This window comes from Heloderma suspectum, chromosome 7, assembly GCF_057233095.1.
Source record: "Heloderma suspectum isolate Gila_16-S chromosome 7, 16-S_ref, whole genome shotgun sequence".
NCBI classification, from domain to species: domain Eukaryota; kingdom Metazoa; phylum Chordata; class Lepidosauria; order Squamata; family Helodermatidae; genus Heloderma; species Heloderma suspectum.
This window is the reverse complement of record NC_139464.1, coordinates 124,442,739-124,463,723: the sequence shown is the minus strand read 5'-3', so window position 1 is coordinate 124,463,723 and position 20,985 is coordinate 124,442,739. Positions and strand designations below refer to the sequence as shown.

At 42.0% G+C, this 20,985-nt stretch overlaps 1 protein-coding gene across 2 annotated transcripts in view; it reads right to left on the bottom strand.

Annotated features, from left to right (window-relative positions):
- Positions 1-20,985, bottom strand: part of CCDC91 (coiled-coil domain containing 91) — a 201,864-nt gene that overhangs the window by 137,351 nt on the left and 43,528 nt on the right. For both annotated transcript variants that reach the window (XM_084811385.1, XM_084811386.1), the window contains exons 4-6: positions 16,135-16,271; positions 14,403-14,597; positions 13,701-13,805 (exon numbers count right to left, since the gene is read on the bottom strand). In XM_084811385.1, the coding sequence (XP_084667511.1) occupies positions 13,701-13,805; positions 14,403-14,597; positions 16,135-16,271 (437 nt within the window). The remainder of the gene's footprint in view (positions 1-13,700; positions 13,806-14,402; positions 14,598-16,134; positions 16,272-20,985) is intronic.

Here is a 20,985-nt window from a genome sequence, read left to right as displayed (position 1 = left end):
AGTAGAGAAGGTTGCAGGTCATTTGTGGAGGTCCTGTGAGCCTGTGCGTTAGAAGTTCTGGATCGAGATGCTCTATGCAGAATTTATTTTTGAGAGAGACAGCACAGAACGCATGAACCACCTCTACCTCCGCATTTTTCAGTTATCAAATAACTTCCTAATTAGGTCACGTCCAAGAACTAATAACATAACTTGAAATGGTGGTTAGTGGCAAAACCAATTAAAAACATGAACGTACTTAAGTGCTATAATACTGATGTTCAGTGGAAGTTCCAGAAGTGCCTGAATTTCACTTTTCTGAGATATAATATCATATATACTTTGCTACTGATACATAAACATCACTGCCATATAGTATCTAATTACAATGGTTGCTTTCAGAGGAGATAATTTGGCTTATATAGTTGTGAAACTATTTTCACAGGGCAATTCAGTACTGGGCTGAAAAGTACACTTTTTGCTGAGCTAGAAACATTGGAAATTATTGTTAGCACAGCAATTTGCTGGAAGGAATTATGATCAATTATATGTGACAGACAATGCTAACTCAAGGCTATGGCAGATACTTTACATGCCCCAAATTTAAAAAGAACTAAGTGTAATTTAAGTATCTGCAACTCAGTATGTTCTTTACATTCTAAAGGGTGTTATTTTCCCAAAGCTTATGCATTACATGAATAGGGCTGTTGCCATTTACCATTCAGATCTAAACCTAGAGGCTTTTCACTTCGAAAAGCATGCAGAAAAGATATGTACAGAATGAGTATCTTTTAGTAGGGAATACTCTTCTGTTCTCCCCACTGAAAGCCAGTGTGTTCTAGACAAACCCTGGGGAAATTCATGTTCAAATCCAGTCACTACCTCTCAGCCTAACTTACCTCAGCTAAAATTAATCTCTGGCTTTGCTAGTATAAGGACTGCCATATTTCTCTGCACATCTGTCCTATGCAGACTTAGGAACTTGTGTGTTTCACCCAAGGCAAGAGATAGATCAGAATTACAGCTGGACTTTGTGTTTTCAGACACAAAGATCAGCCACTGCTGCTCTATCCCAAAATGCATTGCTAATCCGATACCTACAACACTAGCACTGACTAATTCATTTGGTCTGCAATCTCCATCTGAGACTGGGTCTATTTAAACTGCAGACCTCAAGGCCACACCTGGCTGAAGTTTTGGACTTTTCTGTTCCTTCTTCCACCCAACCAGTTTTTGGTACCTTCTACCCTGGAGAACTCAAAAGCTTGCCCATTTTTGTGGAATCTTGCTTGGTCCTATTAAAGGTGTTACCCAATTGTGGATTTTTGATTTATTGTAATTTTTTGCCTCACAGAATTGTTGTGAAGATAAAATGAAGGAAAGAATAATGTACTCCTTGGAGGATAAAACCATAAGAAATAATAACTGTAATAGAGTGAATAACCATGTATCCTAGGTAAGGTGTGCCAGTTCCCTACAATTCTGGTCAGTTGTGGTTCCCCCTCCATAGGGGGCACCTCTGCTTATCCTAAAGGAAAGTCATGACACAGTAAATACTGGAATTATCTACTTCATTGACCCTTGTTGCAACACGGGGTCATTAAAGTAAGTCTGAGTAAGGAATTGAATTCCTACAGAGCGATGAGAGGCACAGGTAAGTATCGACTGGGACTAGGTTTGTTATAGAAATGGATGAGCCCGTCTCTGTCAGTTAGTTCTCATGTTTTTCTGACTGTTCCTGCCTGAGCTGGAATGGTTGGCTTATGCCACGACCAACAGTCTGCCTTCCTCCAGGCTGGTGTTGTGGAATGGTTCCTGAAGGCAGTTCTGTCCCAGAGGTTGCTGTGTGGTATACTGGGATTAATTCCTCATTGGAGTCTTTTCTTCCCTCTCCTCACAGGCTCTCAAAGGCTTCTCCTCCTGTTCCTAGCATCAACTCAACTTTGGGATTCTGGGATCTCCTGTTTTCCTTCTGCACCTATGTTTATTTCGGTTGGCTTTCTCCCTCATATGGTTTTTGTGGCTCCTTCTGGCTCAGTCTCTTTAAATCCTCTTAGTGAGACAATTAGTGACTTTTCCTTCCTACTACCCCCTTTGGTCCCTTCTGATCTTTGTCCTTTGGCCCATCCATCCACTCTTCCTAAGCCTCTTTGCTCCTGCTTGATCCTCTTTCCCCAACTTCTGTGCATCCAGCATTCAGCCTTCTCCTCTCTGTTTTTGTCCAGCTTCCCTTTTGTCTCCCAGAGCCCTTGGGCAATTGAAAGGTCCCTTTTTGGTTCTCCTTCCCTTTGTTCAACCAGCCACAGCTGTGGGTTGTATGTATCCATTGCTGGGTGATCAGGGCAACGTGGGACACCCACCAATTATGCTGATACTGGGTGTTTTGTTCCCAACCACTCAGATCGGATATTTCCCTTGAGAGGGGATCGGACAGCCCCCCCCCCCCCGGTGGCTCCTCAAAGGGCTTCAGCTCTCATGGCTAATGGGCTGTGGCACTCAATATCTTTTCCCCATTGCTTGGGGAGTCTCACCTCATCACTGGCCATTTCCACACTTGCTTTTGAGTTATGATCGGTATAATGGGGCTGCTGGCCCTTTAAGTAGCCTCTTTACTTAATGGCATCTCACACCAGCATAGCCTTTGAGTAGGAGGACATTTCACTTCAACTAAATGGGGCGGGCGGGCGGAGGCCTGCTGCAGGGGCCACAAGCTGAATGCTGTCCTTCAAGCTGGGTTCTCTGCCCCTGCAAAGCAGCTCTGCTTCCTTCTGGGAGCTCCAGCCTACCTCCTGCTGCCACCGTGCTAAGTGTGGAGTTAGATTGGACCGCCATCCCCCTGGCACCAATATGACTGCCTCAGCATGGCTAGAGTAATATTCAGCTGGGCAGGTTGGTCTGTGGAGCCCCCAAGAGGGTCTTTTAAGACAGGGCTCTCAACGTATTTCTAAAACGTGCACATTTATCTTATTCAGACTCTCTACCCTGGGTCAATTACCACTTTACCTATATCTCAGCTTAAACCTATTATCAGTAGTGTAGTGGCAAATTCGGAAGTGCAGGTCCCTTCGTGACAGTCACAGCCATGCCCCCTTCCAAGACTGTACAACCTTGTAAGATATACCACCTTCAACTGGGATCCAAAAACAGGGCAGCTGAGAGTAAGGCAGGGGTATTTCCATTGGGTGTCTGAGAAAAAAATGCAGGGGTGTTAATCTTTTTTACTCACTCACTCACACACAAACATTTTAGGGTTCCAAAATATGATACTCTGTGGAAGCTTCACCCTCTCAACTCAGCCCTCACAGACAGATCCCTTCTCACTGAAACAGCCCCCTTGCACATTCCCTTGGCGCCCCAGCATTACCCATTCGCCTTCCCTAAGCTCCTTCATTATATCTCTCCCGTCCCGTAACAGAAGCGTCCACACACTCAGCTGAATTGAACCACACACACACGCACCCCTGCCTTCTTTCTCCTCTTCCCCCAATTTCCCTCCCCTCCACCGGGGTTTGTTTGCCCAGGTACATGCCAGCCTTTTATATATCAAAGTCTTCTTACATTAATGTTATCGTGATGAGTGATCCGTTAATAATATTTTAAGAAGTGCTAAGAATGAAAATGTGATGATAATCTGTAACACTATTGAAAAGATTACAACATATTCTTAAGAACTGTTATTTTAGAAATTAGATTTTCAATGGGACAGAGGAAGTCAGAAAAAAAGATTTATTTTTATTGATTTATTAGCCGCCCAACTGGCCGGCTACCCAGCCACTCTAAGCGGCATACAATACTAATAACAAATTTACATAATCAACTGAACAAAAAAACATAACAAAGCAACACTGCTCTAAAACACCCTAACCCACCCCAAATGCCGCCTCAACAGCCAGGTTTTTAAAGCCTGGCGGAAGCTCATCAAAGAAGTTTTGAAATGCTTTTACCTTTAACCCAGTATTTTTCAAAAGTGTTGCCTTCAGGGGACTTGTTCTACTTCAACTCCCCTGCGGAGCATATCCTACTTGTCTGCCACAGGACCCCAGTGTACGTTGCAGAGGATTCTGAAGCAAGTTCTAGGGTGTACATTCAGTTTGCCTAGGACAATGGCCAGCCCTGGTGGGCCTCACTCCTGTCCTGCTTCATGTTTGTCTTTTAAGATTCAATTGGGGGGGGGGGTACTATTGATTTGCTGTTTGTGCTGCTGCTTATCACTGTGCTTCTTGGGTTGGGATTCATATTATCTTTTTCCTGCTGCTATGCAATCTTCTGTATTTCTTGTTGGGTTTTCTTTGCATGCTGTTTTCTTTGTATTCTGTGAGTCGCCTTGAGTTACTCTCAGGTAAAGCAGGATCATCATCAATGTTATTATTATGATGTCCATGCATACCAGCAATTGTCAGTACATAAACTATTGTGTCATAATGATAATGCTTGACCTCAGAAGTGGTGTGTTTTTGTCCCTGGTTTATTCCTCTGCATCAGGGGTGGGCAACATTGGGGGGGGGGGGCTGGGGGACAATTTCTATGCCCCGGACCTGCTCAAGGGCCACATCCTTGTCCCAGCAAAATCTGATTGTGCAGGAGCAGAGGGGATTGGCAGCTCAGCATGAGGGAGGCTAAAAATGGCGAAATTTAGCTACATTTGACCCTTTTGGCCTCTGTTGCATTGAAACCACCACGTTTCAGTGGCAAACCACAGATTTCTTTGCCACTGCTAGAGTCAGACTGGCAAATTTCAGGGGACACACAATGAAAGGGGGGGCATATTGCCTACCCCTGCTTTACCTAGAAAAGTAGCTACTGAATGCACTATGTCTGAAAGAGAGCATGTATTCCATTGTAAGAGTGCAGAGTTCTACATCTGTTTGCATTGCAGTCAGATAGTAAATTATAAAGGACACAATATAACTGAAATTACATATACAACAACCTCTGCTGAAATAGTAAAAAAAATAACCCCGCCTAAAATCTGTTTTAACTTTTAAAAATCTGGTTTTTAAAAAATTTTCGTTTTAAAACTGTAATGTAATTTTCTGTATCCTGATTCTAACAGACCCTTGGAATAATTGCATCCATCTTGAAACTGTTAATATTGAAATGTTTATGGAAGCATAAATAACTTTCTATAGTTAGAAGAATGACTCAGAATGTTACTGAACATTTAAGTGTCTAGACACCTAATCCTTCAGCTACTATTTAATAACCAAAGACTGGAAGAAATGGAGTCCTGACCATTTCCTTTGTACAAGGGATAACAGGAGCCAGGATGCAGTCACTGGAAGGCTCATCTTCAGCCTTCATCTCAATAGAATAGCATAGAAATTTTGAATAGATGGATATCATGAAGCACTCCACCTCACAGAGCTTGAACACCCCCCTTTTAGAAAGTCTCTGACATGAATTCTTCCTCTGTGCTTTTGTACAGAGGAAGTCCGCTACCACCAGCTCCCAACTGTTTCACCTCCAAACCAGGTCACTGGCTCACATGGCTACACTGTTAAAACTGGAGCAGGCAACTTGTAGGCCAAAACGTCAGGAAGACCACAAGTCGCCTACCCCTGCTAGAAAGGGCCCACTCCTTTTGGAATGGAGCAATTCCATCTTCTCAGTAACCACTCCTATTCAAACCAGTAATGTTACAAATCATCAATGCTCATGGGATATTTGAGCTACATTATTATAGAAGTTTAGAGCATTAAACCAAGATGGGTATTTTTAAAGAATAGACAATGAAGAGAAGAAATTAAAGATAGTTCTTCTACTCTAGTCTGGCTTGGCACCCCTGTCCTAATTACCAGGACAAGGGCAGACAACCTGGTGCCCTCCAGAAGTTTTGAACAACTCCCATGAGCCCCAACCAGCATGGCCAATGGTAAGGGATTATGGGAGTTGCCCTCCAACAACATCTGTAGGGCACCAGGTTTCCTGTCCTTGTACTAGGCATAAACTCATGTCGATATTAAATATGATTCTGCTTTGAAAGCTTTAGCCAATCATGCAGGTAGCTCAAGGCTTAGAGGCACATGAAAATTTAGGTCCAGTCAAAGAGGATGCTAGCTTTGAAAGTTGCCCTGTAAGGGTCTTAGCATTCACTTACTAATGCGGCATGAGATTATGGCTATCAGAAATAAGCAGCTGCTGGCTGAGAATTTAATCAGTCTGTTGCAAAGCACAGTAGCGGGTTGAAGGAATAATAGGGGAGAGGGAGCATTGCTGGGTGCCTTTGTTTCCTGGAACAGGATTAATTAGACTGCTCTCATGACATCTTGAGGTTGTTGTTTTTGTCTTTTAAATATTATTTTTTTATTGCACCTAGAGTGTTTTAGGTGCTGTACAAAGTTCAAAGATGGACACTGTCTCTGCCCACAAGCCTACAATCTAATATAGACAACAGAAAAACAGGGTGAAGAGAGAAAAGTAAATCAAATAAATGCAGGCATTAATTCTTCATATGGTTACATAATCCAAAAATAACCAGATCTTTAAAAAGTAGTGATGACCTATGACGTCTCTGAGGGTACAATGACATAAATGTCCACTCCCCAGGCTTTAGATGCGGCTGCTTCTGTTGCTACTCCAATGTTTGCTGATAGATAGCTACTGTATCACAATGGCCCAGTTTAGATAATCAGACTATGACCCAGTTCAGAAGATCATCTAATCCAGTGTTTAAGTAACTGCGAACAAACCCAGGGTTTGCACGCTCCCCTCTCATCTCCACCTTCTCCACACATGAGAGGAAGAGTGTGAAAGCTTCCACTTCCACTTATTACTAAAGCACACCTTCCTGCTATGTACAAACTTGAGGAAATGTGGTTTATTCTAATTCTAGTTCATTCAAGCAAGCCAGGATCAAACTAGGATTTGATATTCTAGTTTATTAACTAGTTACTGTAGTGCCTCAGTTTAGTACATCACAGGAGATGTGGTTTAGTCAAAAGTGAAAACAGGCATTTTCATTCTCCTCATCTCGCATGCAGAGGAGATGGGGAGTGTGTGAGCCTGAGGATCTACACAGCTCATTTAAAGGTAAAAAGGTAAAGGTGTCCCCAACCAGTCGTGTCTGACTCTAGGGTGTGGTGCTCATCTCCATTTCTAAGCCGAAGAGCCAGCGCTGTCCGAAGACGCTTCCATGGTCATCTGGCCGGCATGACTGAACACCGAGGTGCACGGAATGCTGTTACCTTTCCCGCTGAGGCGGTACCTATTTATCTACTTGCAATTTCTTGCCTTCGAACTGCTAGGTTGGCAGAAGCTGGGACTGAAGACGGGAGCTCACTCCGTCACGCAGCACTCGGGTCTCAAACTGCTGTCCTGCCGACCTTCCGGTCTGCAATTCAGCATCTTAACCACTAAGCCACCGCGGCCCCACACAGCTCATTTACTGTCATTTAAATTAAACCATGGTGGGGAACCAGTGACCCTCCAGATGTTATTGGACTCCAACTCCCATCAGCCTCAGCCAGCATGACCAATGGCCAGGGATGGTGGGAGCTGCAGTCCAACAACATCTGGGGACCCGCAGGTTCCCACCCCTGGTTTAGATTATCATCAGAATTGAACCAACGTATTTGGGACCCAAATCGCACATTTAAGCATACATTTAATTTTTTTTATTCTAGAGTGAGCGCAGGGCTCCCACACACCTGGTGTGGGAGGTATGGAGCTTTAACCTTCCCACCTCCCTGCAGTCCCAATCTCGGCCTTGGCTGGGGGGCCCATGCCTGCAACATATCTTGCCAAATAGTCCAACAACATCTGCAGGGGGATGTATTTTCCACCCCTGATCTAAAGTAATTCCCAAATCTCTAGTAGTGCTATGTTTGCCTGTAGTTATTTTTCATGTTTCTTAATTATTATCTATTTTGTTCCATATGTATCTTGCTGCATAAGCTACAGAATTGAATTTGTGGTTCTGGGAGGTTTGAAAAAGAAACAGGGTGAGACATGAAAAGGAATTAGTTTAAAGTAAAGAATTAATTGCGAAACCCTTGGCAGAAAAAATGAACAGAAGTAGGCAGAAGGCTATTGCCCTACGCATAAATGTGTTTAATCAACCAGCAAAAAGTCAAGTCAGTGACTAAGAAGGTAGGGTGGTTTTTTTTGTTTTCTGTTATTTTCTCACTGCACCATAATTTCAAACTCTTCTGTGACCTGTAAAAGTTCCTGGAATCTCATCTATAAATTTAGTGGCAGGTATAGTAGGTAACTTTTTTAACACCTATTTTTCATTATTAGTGTTCTGTCTCCTCTATGTCTGCACCTAAAACCAACCTAAATATTGTGTTAGAAGATGGTATTTAACAGGATGTAAGTCATATTAGTTTTTAAAGAAAACATACATTTTCTAGTACTCTTAGCCACAGAAAGCACCTACCTCCAAGATATACTTCCAACCTTCCTTAACCCTGCTGCTCATACTCATGTGTACTAAACAAAAGAACACTGTTGCATGTTTAAGTCTGATTTCAAAAATGCTTGGTTTTCAACTGAGGTTAGAGCTGAACTTAGAGGCTTATCTATGGCCAAACTAGGTGTGATGGCAGCAGACCCAGGTCCTAAGATGCAGGTCTTCTCCAATCACATATATATATATAAAGTAGAGAAGAAGAGGCCTGATTTAAGAGTAAAAGAGGCAACACAAGCCAGCAATGTTGAACCCATCCTGCACTCGCGGCTTACTTCTACACAGCCTCTCCCCCATAACAGCTTTTCTCTCTTTCCTCACCTACACACCAATTTCGCTCTTAAAATTTGGTCTTCCACCATCCATCACTTTATATGTGATTGAAACAGGCTTGCATTTAAAAAATGAGCTGTCACATCTACTGAAGCCCTTAGGATGCTTTCAATCCAGTACAGAGTAGCAGAGAAGCACTGCATAGGAACACCTTATTTCTTGGTAAAATGCAATTACTTAAGTGAAGAAGATGTAAGAGTTTACTAAAGATTACTAGAGTTGCAAGCTATAATCAGTTTAAATCAGTATAATAAATCAACAAGTCATCAGTGAGGACCAATCTTCCTTCTTGAGGGCAAATTTTAATTAGTAATGTTGGCAGTTCAGGGCATTTGGGGGTTCCGTTATTTGGGGGAGCAAACTGTTTTGACTCTGATATGTTATTGTAATATGCGAACAAAAAGGTAGTTAAATTAATTAAAGATTACCCTTCTAGCAATATGGGAGCTTGCATTTCTTAAATCATATTCTTCCTTCAATATCTCAAAAAGGCACCAAATTGATGTTTTGGTAACATAAACATTTATTTAAATTTAATCAATTAATTAATTGAGATAAAGTCAGGTGGTCAACTACAGTTTTGAATTAGCTGACTGCTCTTAACTCATAAACATGAAAAAACACTCTGTGCTGACAGCCACCTAACTTTTGGAGAGCCAAATTTTAACATTTGTGAAAAGCATGATAAATGTGTACACAATTGTATTTGGGATTTCCATTTTGGATTATCAAGTTCCACCCCTACCATCTGGCTTGAACCCACCGAAAATTTCTTCCACACAGCAAATTAAGAGAGAAGCCATGGGAAGCCATTACCTTTTTGTGTGTGATCATAGGCTGCACCAATAAGCAACATGGGCTATTTTGCAATGTTAGCTCTAAAAATGTACTGAACCCCTAACGTACAACACTGAGGAGAATTTTTTCCAACTTTTAACATGCAAAACACTGTTCCTGAATTAATCCATTATCTCATGATTCAGTTCTTAGTTTGCATTTGTTACAATGCAAGAATGATTTGGGCAGAGGAAATAAGATTTGGAGGTCATGTTATTCCTGAGTTCCTTTGTGTAACTGACCTCCTTAAGTGCCCCACTGAAAATACAGCCCTTTAAAAACTTTGTGCCCTTGACTTTTACTACAGTAACTTACCAGGTAGTATCTCTGCACTTGAATGTACAGGATTGTTCTAAATAAGGAAAACCAGAGCCATTTTTTATCCGAAATATCAACAGAGATGATACTTTACTGAGTCATTTTTGCCCTTGTATTCTAACCACAATTGGGATATTGTGAACTGAAGCGAAGAGAATTCATCCAGCTTTAAAATATGTGAGAAAGGAGGGGTGGAGGGAACATAAAGAAGCATTTTAAGTGTTTCCAATCCAGGGTTTGAATTTAATTCAAAAGAATAGACAAAGGCTGCCAATTTTTTTTAAAGCATCTACGTTTGAAATCAAAGCCCAAACCACATAAGTTGCATTGTTTTGTGAGAACATGATTGCAGTTACATTCTAAATATGCCTGTTTGGGGAACATTTGAATAATTAACATTTTCCAGTAGCCACTGTGGGGAAAGTAGGCAGACCATAACAAACATTTGCAGAGGAAAGTTAAGGCAAGTAACTCTCTTTCTAACGTCTATGTCTAAGTTCCACATTTGTGGGACTGATTAGCTGCTTTACCTCAAGTCAGAAATAGAGAATTCTCATCTCTGAAAAAACTAACACCAACAAAAACTAACCCCCCAGCAGCAATCTCTGATTTTATCTTTCATATGAGCCTTCCCCAATCTGGTGCCCTCCAGATATTTTGGACTACGACTCCCAGTATTCCTAGCCATTGGTCATGCTAGCTGGAGCAGATGGGACCCTGTAATCCAAAAGATCTGGAGGGCACCAGGTTTAGAAAGGTTGCTGTATACATGAAATTGTGCATGAAACCGCAACAACCCTACTACATGGAACACCTTTTTGCCCTACTGCTTACAAACATTTTATTTTCCTTTCTTATGTCTATAACCCACCCACTTAGGCCAACATTTCATGCACGCCATGAAGCATGCTCAAGCCCACAAAAGCTTACATCACAATAAGTTTATGAAGTCTCTTAAAAGTGTCCCAAGATTTTTTCTATTTTTATTTGAAGCGACTAACACAGAGAGCTCTCTGGGAAGATAGAATTGGCCACCTACAGACTTATCTGGAAAGTTGCCAAGACTTCCTTAGTCACCAATTCATTTTGCTTGTTTTTAAGCTATTCACATCAAGAGCCTAATAGCCAGCTGTTTCTGCTGGAAGAAAACTGCTGGCAAGCTGGACAGCTGTACTTTTCAGTTACCAAGTTTACTTGGTGTGTGTGGCCACAGGTGCTGGCCATAGCACACTAGAAGGCAAACATGGAAGACAAAACCAAATTGGCACCAAAAGCTGTACTAACAGAAGGTATCCAACATTCTAGTTACATGAAGAAAATTCTAACAGCTCCTACGATCATGACTCACTTCTACATCTGAACTCAAACTATATCCTAAGGATGATGAAAAAGGCAATCAGAATATTAGCAGGACAGGATTGTTGACCAGATCATTCACTTACGATTAAAAATATCAAACTTGCCATGTACATGCAGTGATAATTCCTAAGCGTTTCCTGGCATGGATTCATCCTCACATCTTTCCTGCTCTAAAATGAATGAATGTCAATGTTCTACATTATTCATTCATACATCAAGAGAAGCTTGTAAAAGATGATTTGGAAATACTGCTGGGTGATTGTAAAGTCTCAGCAGAATTAGACAAGAATTAAAAAATGGATTTACATAGACAATAAACACAAAAGACAGGAGGTGCATATTCAATGATTACCAGACAGAAGGCTGCTGTGTAAAGACTGAGCTGGTTCCTGCAGATCAGAAGGATTACTACAGGCCCCTTCAGCCAGGGTCTATAATCCTAGACATATATTAACATGCATAGTTCAGGATTTGGACTGGGACCCCTACCTGACAGCATTCTTTTGATAAATCAGGCTTATGAACCATAGAATCATAGAATAGTAGGGTTGGAAAGGGCCTATATGACCATTGAGTCCAGCCCCCTGCTCAGTGCAGGAATCCAAGTCAGAGCATCCCTGACAGGTGGCTGTCCAGCCTCGTCTTGAATGCCTGCAGTGTGGGAGAGCCCACCGCCTCCCTAGCAAATTGGTTCCATTGTTGTATTGCTCTAACAGTCAGGACGTTTTTCCTGATGTTCAGCCGGAATCTGGCTTCCTATCACTTGGGCCCATTATTCCGTGTCCTGCACTCTGGGATGATCGAGAAGAGATCCTGGCCTTCCTCTCTGTGACAACCTTTCAAGGACTTGAAGAGCGTTATCCTATCTCCCCTCAGTCTTCTCTTCCCATAGCTAAACATGCCCGGTTCTTTCAGTCTCTCCTCAGAGGGCTTTGTTTCTAGTCCTCTGATCATGTTTGTTGCCCTCCTCTGAACCCTCTCCAGCTTGTCTGCATCCTTCTTAAAGTGCGGTGCTTTAAAGTGCAGACACAGTACTCCAGATGAGAGTGAACGTGACTGCCATATCTTAGCTGCATCACTGAAGTGTATTTCGCTTAAGGTACATGGTTAGAATGAGCACAAACCTTTAAGGCAAAATTATGTATTTGTCACTCTCCTGCTTCCCAGGGAGCAGTGCTAACTGGAATTCATATGAAAAAAAATGTATCGTATGGGTCAATCTATAAGTGTGGTGAATATCATACTTTTACCCCAAAGTGCACAATTTTAGACTTAATTGCACCACTACATATGCCAGATCAATCAAAACAGTTATGGTTTCCTTAACCTCTTTTGTTCTTGAATTCTAAAGAAACTGAAAAGAGCACAAAGACAGTTATGAATTCTAAAGCCGCTAATACTGAACCTATTAATTTAAAGGGAGGACAGGAAAATGTATAATAAACTATGTATTTATGTAGCACTATCAGTGTGCAAACCACTTTTCAGACTGCGAGAAGATAGGTTCCTGCCCCGAGGAGCATACAACCTAAAATTCTATATAGGGGAAACAAGAGATCCTAGACTTATTAATCAAATGGTTATTAAGTTATGCACAACTTCATATATCTAACCTTTGCGGTCAGGATATGCCTAATATAGTGCTAATTTGAAATCACAATTTGAGTCCATTCAAAGGTTATAAACAAGCTTCTTACAAAAAAATGGCTATCACTATAGGGTTAGAGGTACAGGGCCTAAAACATCACTCTGGACTTCCTTTGAATTTGTTATAGTCAAATATAGAGGGCAACCTTTGACAAACAAATTCTACTTTCATTCAAGTCTATTTCAAGGAGCACAGTATCAGATGACATGACAAAAGAAATAAAAAATATTAATTCTAAAATCTATATTAGGGTAATACCTTTATTAGGCTAACTCAAAAGGTCACCAAATATATGCAAGCTTTTGAAATCTCCAGATCTCTTCATCAGGTAAGATGCTTCAAAAAGCAGGCCGGAAGGGGGTTAATAGGGAAAAAAAGAAGGCTCATGATGTTGAAGTCATGAAGTCTGCATGGTCGGGGACTTAAGATGAAATGAGGGAGGTTGCAAACATTTAAATTATGCTCTACCATGTGATACAATCATTTTAGGTTGCACCTGGGACTGCCCCTGAGACCACTGGGAAGAACAAACAATTTACTGGACCAGCTAGTTTAGACATAGGAATTTACAGGGCTGTAAAGCTTATGCAAATGGTATTGCTCCTAAAAACAGTTCCCTTGCCCCCTAAAACTCCCCAACATTTGATGAGATGAAGGGGTCTATGAGCATTTCTACATGAGGCTTTTATCCCACACCTTTAACAAAGTTTCTGCTTCCAGATTTTTGTGGAATTGAGATATCTTAAGAAATATATATATATATATATATATATATATAGGACCACACATTTAGCCACAGCAAAAACATCAACATGTTACCTCGAGCTTGTTGTATCTATCCTGGTGTGAAATTAATTTATCTTCCTTTTCTTTCAGGAAATCTATTTCCAGAATCCTATATTTTTTCAATAGGTCTTCTAACTCCTAAAAAAAAGATTTAAAAGTAACATTAAGAAGATACTGTAGCTATTTTTTTTAGTTCTAGGCTAGGTTCTCTACAAAATATCCTAGGTTTAATAAAAGTACTAGCCAACTCTTGGGATACGTTCAACTGCATTACCAGTATTAATATGACAGTCCCTAAGAAATGTATTAACTCCATAAATAAAGAGGGAGCCCCTAGGACAGCCTTCCTCCAACCGGGTGCCCTTCAGATGTCTTGGGCATCAATCCCATCAGCCCCATCCAATGCCTCAAGAATCCTGGGAGTTGTAGTCTGGAGGGCAGAAAGCTGGGGAAGGCTGCCCTAGAACATCAGCAAAACAACATTTTTCCACCTTGTTCTCCGAAAGTATGCAGTCTATTTTCCTGAAACTTTCCAAATAAGTCAAACTGAGTCAGACACCCAGCATGGAAATAAACCAAATTGGTTAGGGTCTGGCAAGGCTAACAGCAACTGAAGACAGGATCTTGGACTGGGAAGTGTTAGACAACCCTAACTATAGGTGATGTTGCCAGCTATGACCATAATGAAAGTACCCATGCATTTCAATAGATGATTCTGCAAAGCTGTAGCTTTACCTCCTTTATTCTACATTTTTCTTCATCAGCTGCTTTAAGTTTAACTTCTAGACTTGAAAGTGTTCGTTGAAGATGTTCCTTTGATTCATTTAATCCCAGTTTTTCATCATCATCATCATCGATGGCTGTTTCTGAATCTTCAGTTAGATTCAAAGATGGAACTGGTACTTCTAAAGGACCAATTGATAATGGAGCCTATTTTATGGGAGACAGAGAAATGGCAGGAGTTTAACTTTACAATGCTCCATAATTCTCACAGCAATACCTTTCCAATACATGTCTTATATTTCAGTTGTATATAAAAATATCCTTCCTGGCTGGTCTAAAGTAATGATCCGAAGTGCCATGTAATTAGTTCTGCGAGCCCATAGGAACTTGTCATGGACTAAGACCCCGAACCCTCATCCTCGGAGGGTTCCAACCCCTCATCCTCTGAAGAAGAGGCTCCAGAGTTAACCATTCAAGAAGAGGATTCAGTCATGGAAAGGCATCACAAGGCTTCGATCTCCCCAGGGCCCAGTTCCCCAGAGTCCAGAGGAGGTTGCCTTGCTATCTTCAGACTCTGAGAGCTCCAGCCCTGAGGACACTTACATACCACAGCCACTCTCATCTGCGGCTTGAGGCTGCTAAAGCAGGCTAGGCTCCTTTAAGAGAAAAAGCCTTAGTCACTGTAGAGGCAAAGTCAACTAGCCTAAAGGAAACCAAACTCTTATTTAATGCTCAGTCTTTACCTCCTACTTGTTGAGGCAAGGTAAGACAACCCTGTCCAGCCTCCAGCCCCTCAGAGCTTTCCATGGCACTGATTTCCTCCTGTCTTGTTTCCCTGAAAAACCTGACTCCTGCTAAATATCTAACCCATAGGAGAACCCTGGAATCAGGCTACAGCACAGAGCATCAATAGAATCCACAGCCTGAAACAGTACAGGACTTTGGACCAGTGTTTCCCAAACAGCAGTCCCCAGCCCATCCCTGATCATGCCGCAGAATATTTTATTTATTTATTACATTTCTATACCACCGAATAGCTGAATATCTCTGGGTGGTTCACAACAATTAAAACCACAAAATACAGCATAAAATACAATGTAAAATTTAAAAGTTTAAAACTACGGTATAAAAGTAAAACCAAAATAAAAGGTAGCAGCAATGCTGAGATGTAAAATATAATAACAGATTTAAAACAATAGAACCAAAAGACTAAAATGCCTGGGAAAATAAAATGGTCTTCACCTGGCTCTGGGGAGAGCACAATGTAGGCAACAGGCAAAAAGAATAAGACTTCTTTGAAACTGAGAAGTGTTTCAAAAGCAGCACAGCGTAAGTAGAATACTGTTCAAGAAGAAAAAGACACAAATCCCACTGGATATGAATTCTAGCAATTATGTATATAAAAAGAGATATCAAAATTACTCTAACAGCTTGTAGAGCTGTAAGGATATATATATACACACACACACACACACAGAGTAAACACTTTACAATCTGTTCAGGCTGATTGGTATCCATTTCCATTTCAAAATACACATGGTACATTGGTACAGACTAAAAAGGGACGAGGAAACGTTGCCTCCAACCCATCTAACGTTGTGACTATGTACTATCAAAAACAATATGACTTAATTTGTTTCCTTGGTTTCAAAGGGACTCAAGTCACCTTTTGTAAGCTAAAAAAAGGAGTATAGGATTGTACCCTAAACATATCAGCTTTTTATATAAAAGATAAACACTTTACCTGCTCTTTAAGATAAGTTAAATTTAAAGGGCTGGATGAGGGTTGACCATCTGTCAGTATATCATCACTTGAAGAAGTGGCGGGGTGAGCCTGGAGAACCTCAGCAGAAACCATTTGAGGTACGTGGATTTCAGATACTGTATAAGAAACAAGACACAGAAAAGTGAGGGGAGATACAAGTTCAGTAGGCATATGTTTCTGAAACTCAGTGTCTAACAGGTGACAAAAACAATAACTGGGTTTATTAGATAAAGAAATCTGACAAATTACTAAGAGAAAAATATAGAAAAACAATCCAGTGTTACTTATTAAAATGGCTGTGGATAGAATTTAAGATCAGATTGCTTGACACAGCATGTATTTACCAGGAATAGTTTTCAATTTATCTTTGTATTTTCTAAAAAATAGTGTCAAATCTGACTGTTTCCCAAAACACAATACACAAACTTAGGGGGGGGGGGATGAAACCAAGTAGAAGTTATAAACTATTTCAAATGTAATTTTATGTTGGTTTTCCTGCTGGTACGGATGGTGCTCCCGTCGAAGCCCAGGTCGCTCTGTGGAATGCAGAGATGACTCGGGCAGTTGACACGATTGCGCCCAAGTGCCCTCTCCCTCTGGGCAGAGCCCGGCCAGCTCCTTGGTATACACCTGAGCTGAGGGCAATGAAGCAAGAGGGGAGACGGCTCGAATGCAGGTGGAGGAAAACTCGTGCTGAGTCTGACCGAGCACAGGCTAGAGCTCAGTATCGAGCCTAATCTGTGGCAGTGAGGGTGGCAAAGAGACAGTCCTTTTCCACCAGCATTGCATCTTCTCAGTGTTGTCCAGTAGAGCTTTCCCAAGTGGTTCATGGCCTGTGACATTCTGGGCCAGGGAGAGAGACTTTGGAACCCTCGGCTGCACTCTGTGACAACTTTGCACGGCACTTTGAAGATAAAGCCGCTCAGATTCGTCATGAATTGGACACCACGATTAATGCAGTTCCATTAGTAGAGATGTCCAGTGCACCATCTGGCCCAGTTTTATTGGATGAGTTTCAGTTATTGAGGCCTGAGGATGCAGACAAGGTGCTTGGCCAAGTCCGGTCAACCACCTGTGGGCTCGACCCTTGCCCTTCATGGCTTATTAAATCAAACAAGGAGGGGATGTCTGGCTGGGTCCAGGAGGTTGTAAATTCCTCCTTGAGAGAGGGAGTGGTGCCGGCCTCTTTAAAAGAGGCGGTAATCAGGCCACTCCTGAAAAAGCCTAACCTGGACCCAGGGGACGTTAGCAACTATAGGCCAGTGGCCAACATCCCCTTCCTGGGCAAGGTGCTTGAGTGGGTGGTTGCAGGACAGCTCCAGGCACTCTTGAATGAAACAGATTATCTAGATCCATTTCAATCGGGATTCAGGCCTGGTTTTGGAACAGAAACTGCCTTGGTCGCCCTGTGGGATGACCTCTGCTGGGAGAGGGACGGTGGAGTACGACCCTGTTGATTCTCCTGGATCTCTCAGCGGCTTTCGATACCATCGACCATGGTATCCTCCTGGACAGGTTGTCTAGGTTGGAAGATGGAGGCACTGTACTACAGTGGTTCTGCTCCTGCTTAGATGGCCGATTCCAGAAGGTGGTGTTGGCAGTTTATTGTGCCTTGGCAATCGTGCCATGGGGTTCCACAGGGCTCTATTTTATCCCCCATGAGGTTTAACAACTCCATGAAACCGCTGGGGGAGGTTATCTGGAGGTGTGGGCTGAGGTGCCATCAATATGGAGATGACACGCAGCTCTACCTCTCTTTCTCATCAAACCCAGGTGAGGCAGTGGCTGTTCTGAATCAGGGCCTGGGCACGGTAATGGACTGGATGAGGGCCAATAAACTGAAATTAAATCCAGACAAGATGGAGGTGCTGTTAGTGCGTGGTTCGTCTGCCTGATATTCAACCTGTTCTGGAGGGGGTTGCACTACCCCTAAAGGATCAGGGTCATAGTTTGGGGTGCTCTTGGACCCAGAACTGTCACTTGAGGCACAGGTGAACTCAGTGGCATGGAGCACTTTTTATCAGCTTAGACTGGTATACCAACTATGCCCTTACCTGGACAGAGATAGCCTAGCTACAGTTATCCATGCTCTGATAACTTCTTGTCTGGATTACTGCAATGCGTTATACATGGGTCTGCCTTTGAAAATGGTCCAGAAACTTCAGCCGGTCCAAAATAGGGCAGCAAGATTGTTAACTGGCCAATGAGCTCATATTATGCTAGTACTTTTCCAGCTGTACTGGCTGCCAGTCCATTTCCGGGCCCAATTCAAAGTGCTGGTATTAACATTCAAAGCCCTTAACGGCTTGGGGCCAGGTTATCTGAAGGATCTCCTCCACACATATGTGCCTGCCTGGACCTTAAGATCATCCTCAGCAGTCCTTCTCCATGAGCCCTTGCCAAAGGAAGTGAGGTGGGTGGCTTCCAGGAAGAGGGCCTTTTCTGCTGTGGCACCCCGGCTGTGGAATGAGCTCCCTAGTGAGGTTCACCTGGCACCTACGTTGTTCTCCTTCCAGCACCAGGTGAAGACCTTTTTATTCTCCCAGTATTTTTGCATTTTAGCTTCCTAATCTTTTAGCTCTGGTGTTTTAAATCTGTATTTTAAAACTCCAAATTTTATTCTGGTTGTACTGCTATATTGTGGTTTTAAGCTCTTATATTTTATATTGTTTTATGCTGCACTCTGTGGTTTTAATTTTTTGAACCGCCCAGAGAGCTTTGGCTCTTGGGCGGTATAGAAATGAAATAAATAATAAAAGAAATGATTAAAATACGTAAAATAAAGAATAAATTTATAAATAAATGTATTTTATTATTAAAATAACAGTTATACAAAAATTATTCATGATATAGTATACATTTTGGGGTAAAGTTGAGTTGAATGGAGAATGTGCATAAAAAACAGCCATTATTTACAGTCAAGAGACAATGAAGAGAACATGAATATATTAGCATAAACAGGGAACTATGTACATTCCTGGGCCAATATATATATAACCTCCAAGTCAATATTAGACGATACATTACATGTATTGGCCAGCATAGATGATCAAATAGAGAATACCTGCATTGCTATTTTTAACAAGCAGGATAAAAAAATTTAAATTAAATATAATACATGTACTTAGGCAATGTTGATTTTGGATGTTCTGCATATTCCTCACCAGTATTATGAACACTGGAGAGGCACATGGATTAGGCAATATGCAAAACCAGTGCTGTTTGTTTGTGCACATCCTCCATGTCACTAGGTGCTTGTCCAGCATCTAGTTTTTATGGACATTTTATTCAATTCATATATATTGCACTAGAGTAAATCCCTACATCAAACCTCTAGTCAGCCCACAAGCAACCATCTCTCACTCTTGATCTCTCCCCTGATATGGCTACTTAGAGTATAGGGCAAATCTATGGTTCCATGTGCTTAATCTCGAAAGCCCGAGTACCTCAACACCTCTGCGTTGTAGAAATCTCTCATCACAAAGGTCATTTTGGGAAGTTATTTAAGTAAGTCAAGCAGAGCTGGGCAGGATATTCTTTTAGCTGTTGCAAGGCAAGACACTGCTTGCACTGCTGGAACTGAAATAGGGAATAAGATCGGGCTACTTGAGTACTAGAAGGTGCAGACACAAAAAGCCACGGTGGAAACCAAGACTACAGCTCCAGCATTTTGATCTGAAAACTATGGTAAACGCTTTACAAATAATGGAATCAGGGGCTCGAGTTACAGGAAGCCAGGTTCCGGCTGAATATCAGGAGAAACTTCCTGACCATTAGAGCAATACGACAATGGAACCAATGACCTGGGGAGGTGGTGGGCTCTCCCACGCTGGAGCATTCAAGACAAGGCTGGACAGCCATCTGTCGAGGATGCTCTGACCTGGATTCCTGCATTGAGCAGGGGCTGGACTCGATGGCCTTGTAGGCCCCTTCCAACCTTACTATTCTATGATTCTATGAAATGTATCCTAGGTCCAGCCTTCCCCAACCTGATGCCCTTCAGGGGTGTAGGTCACTGGCCATGCTGGCTGGGCATTTTGGGAGTTACAGTCCATCTGGTGGGCACCAGGTTAGGGAAGGCTATCCTAGTCCTTTCCCAGCAAATAGATTAACCACTACAGTCTTCAACAGTTTGTTTGCCTGAGCTAATATTTGATACAGTCCAATCCTATGCAATTTGAAAATTAAAGACTGTACCATCACTATTGTTTTTAACTGAGCTACTTGCTTTCAAGAAGTGCACATCAGATGATCACCTTACAGCGCAAGTTTACACATGTCTATTCCGAAGTCCCACTAAGTTCAGTTGAGCTTACTCCCATGTAAGTGGGTATCAGGTATACGTGCCAGATGTTCAATATATATTAAAGAATCAAGGATTTTAAAAGGAAGTAGTCTTCATTTCACATTCTTACCTATTACAACAGCAGGATTGCAGGCATCAGGGAAGGGAGAGCAGAAATCACCAGGGTAAGTATGAGTGGAAAGGAGTTTTTCTCTGGCTTGGATTTAAATCCTAGCAAAAGAACTCAGGAGCTACCATGCTCACCTCATTTGAAAAAAATTGCCAGGTTACATATTTTGAAACAAGAATTACCAGTTTTGGTGATAACCACTAGTTGCCACTGCAACCATATGATTAGGTCGGTCACCTGACCTAATCATATGGTCACCTGAGAGGGAAAAAACACAATGTTGCTGCCTACAGCAAAGTGAAGGGACAGCATGAAAACTTAAATTGCTGAGCTACAGAAGTCAGCTATGCCTGGAAGTGGCACTGTATCTAGGCAAGGCTCCTCTGGGTTCCTTGCCATTACAAAGATGGGTCTA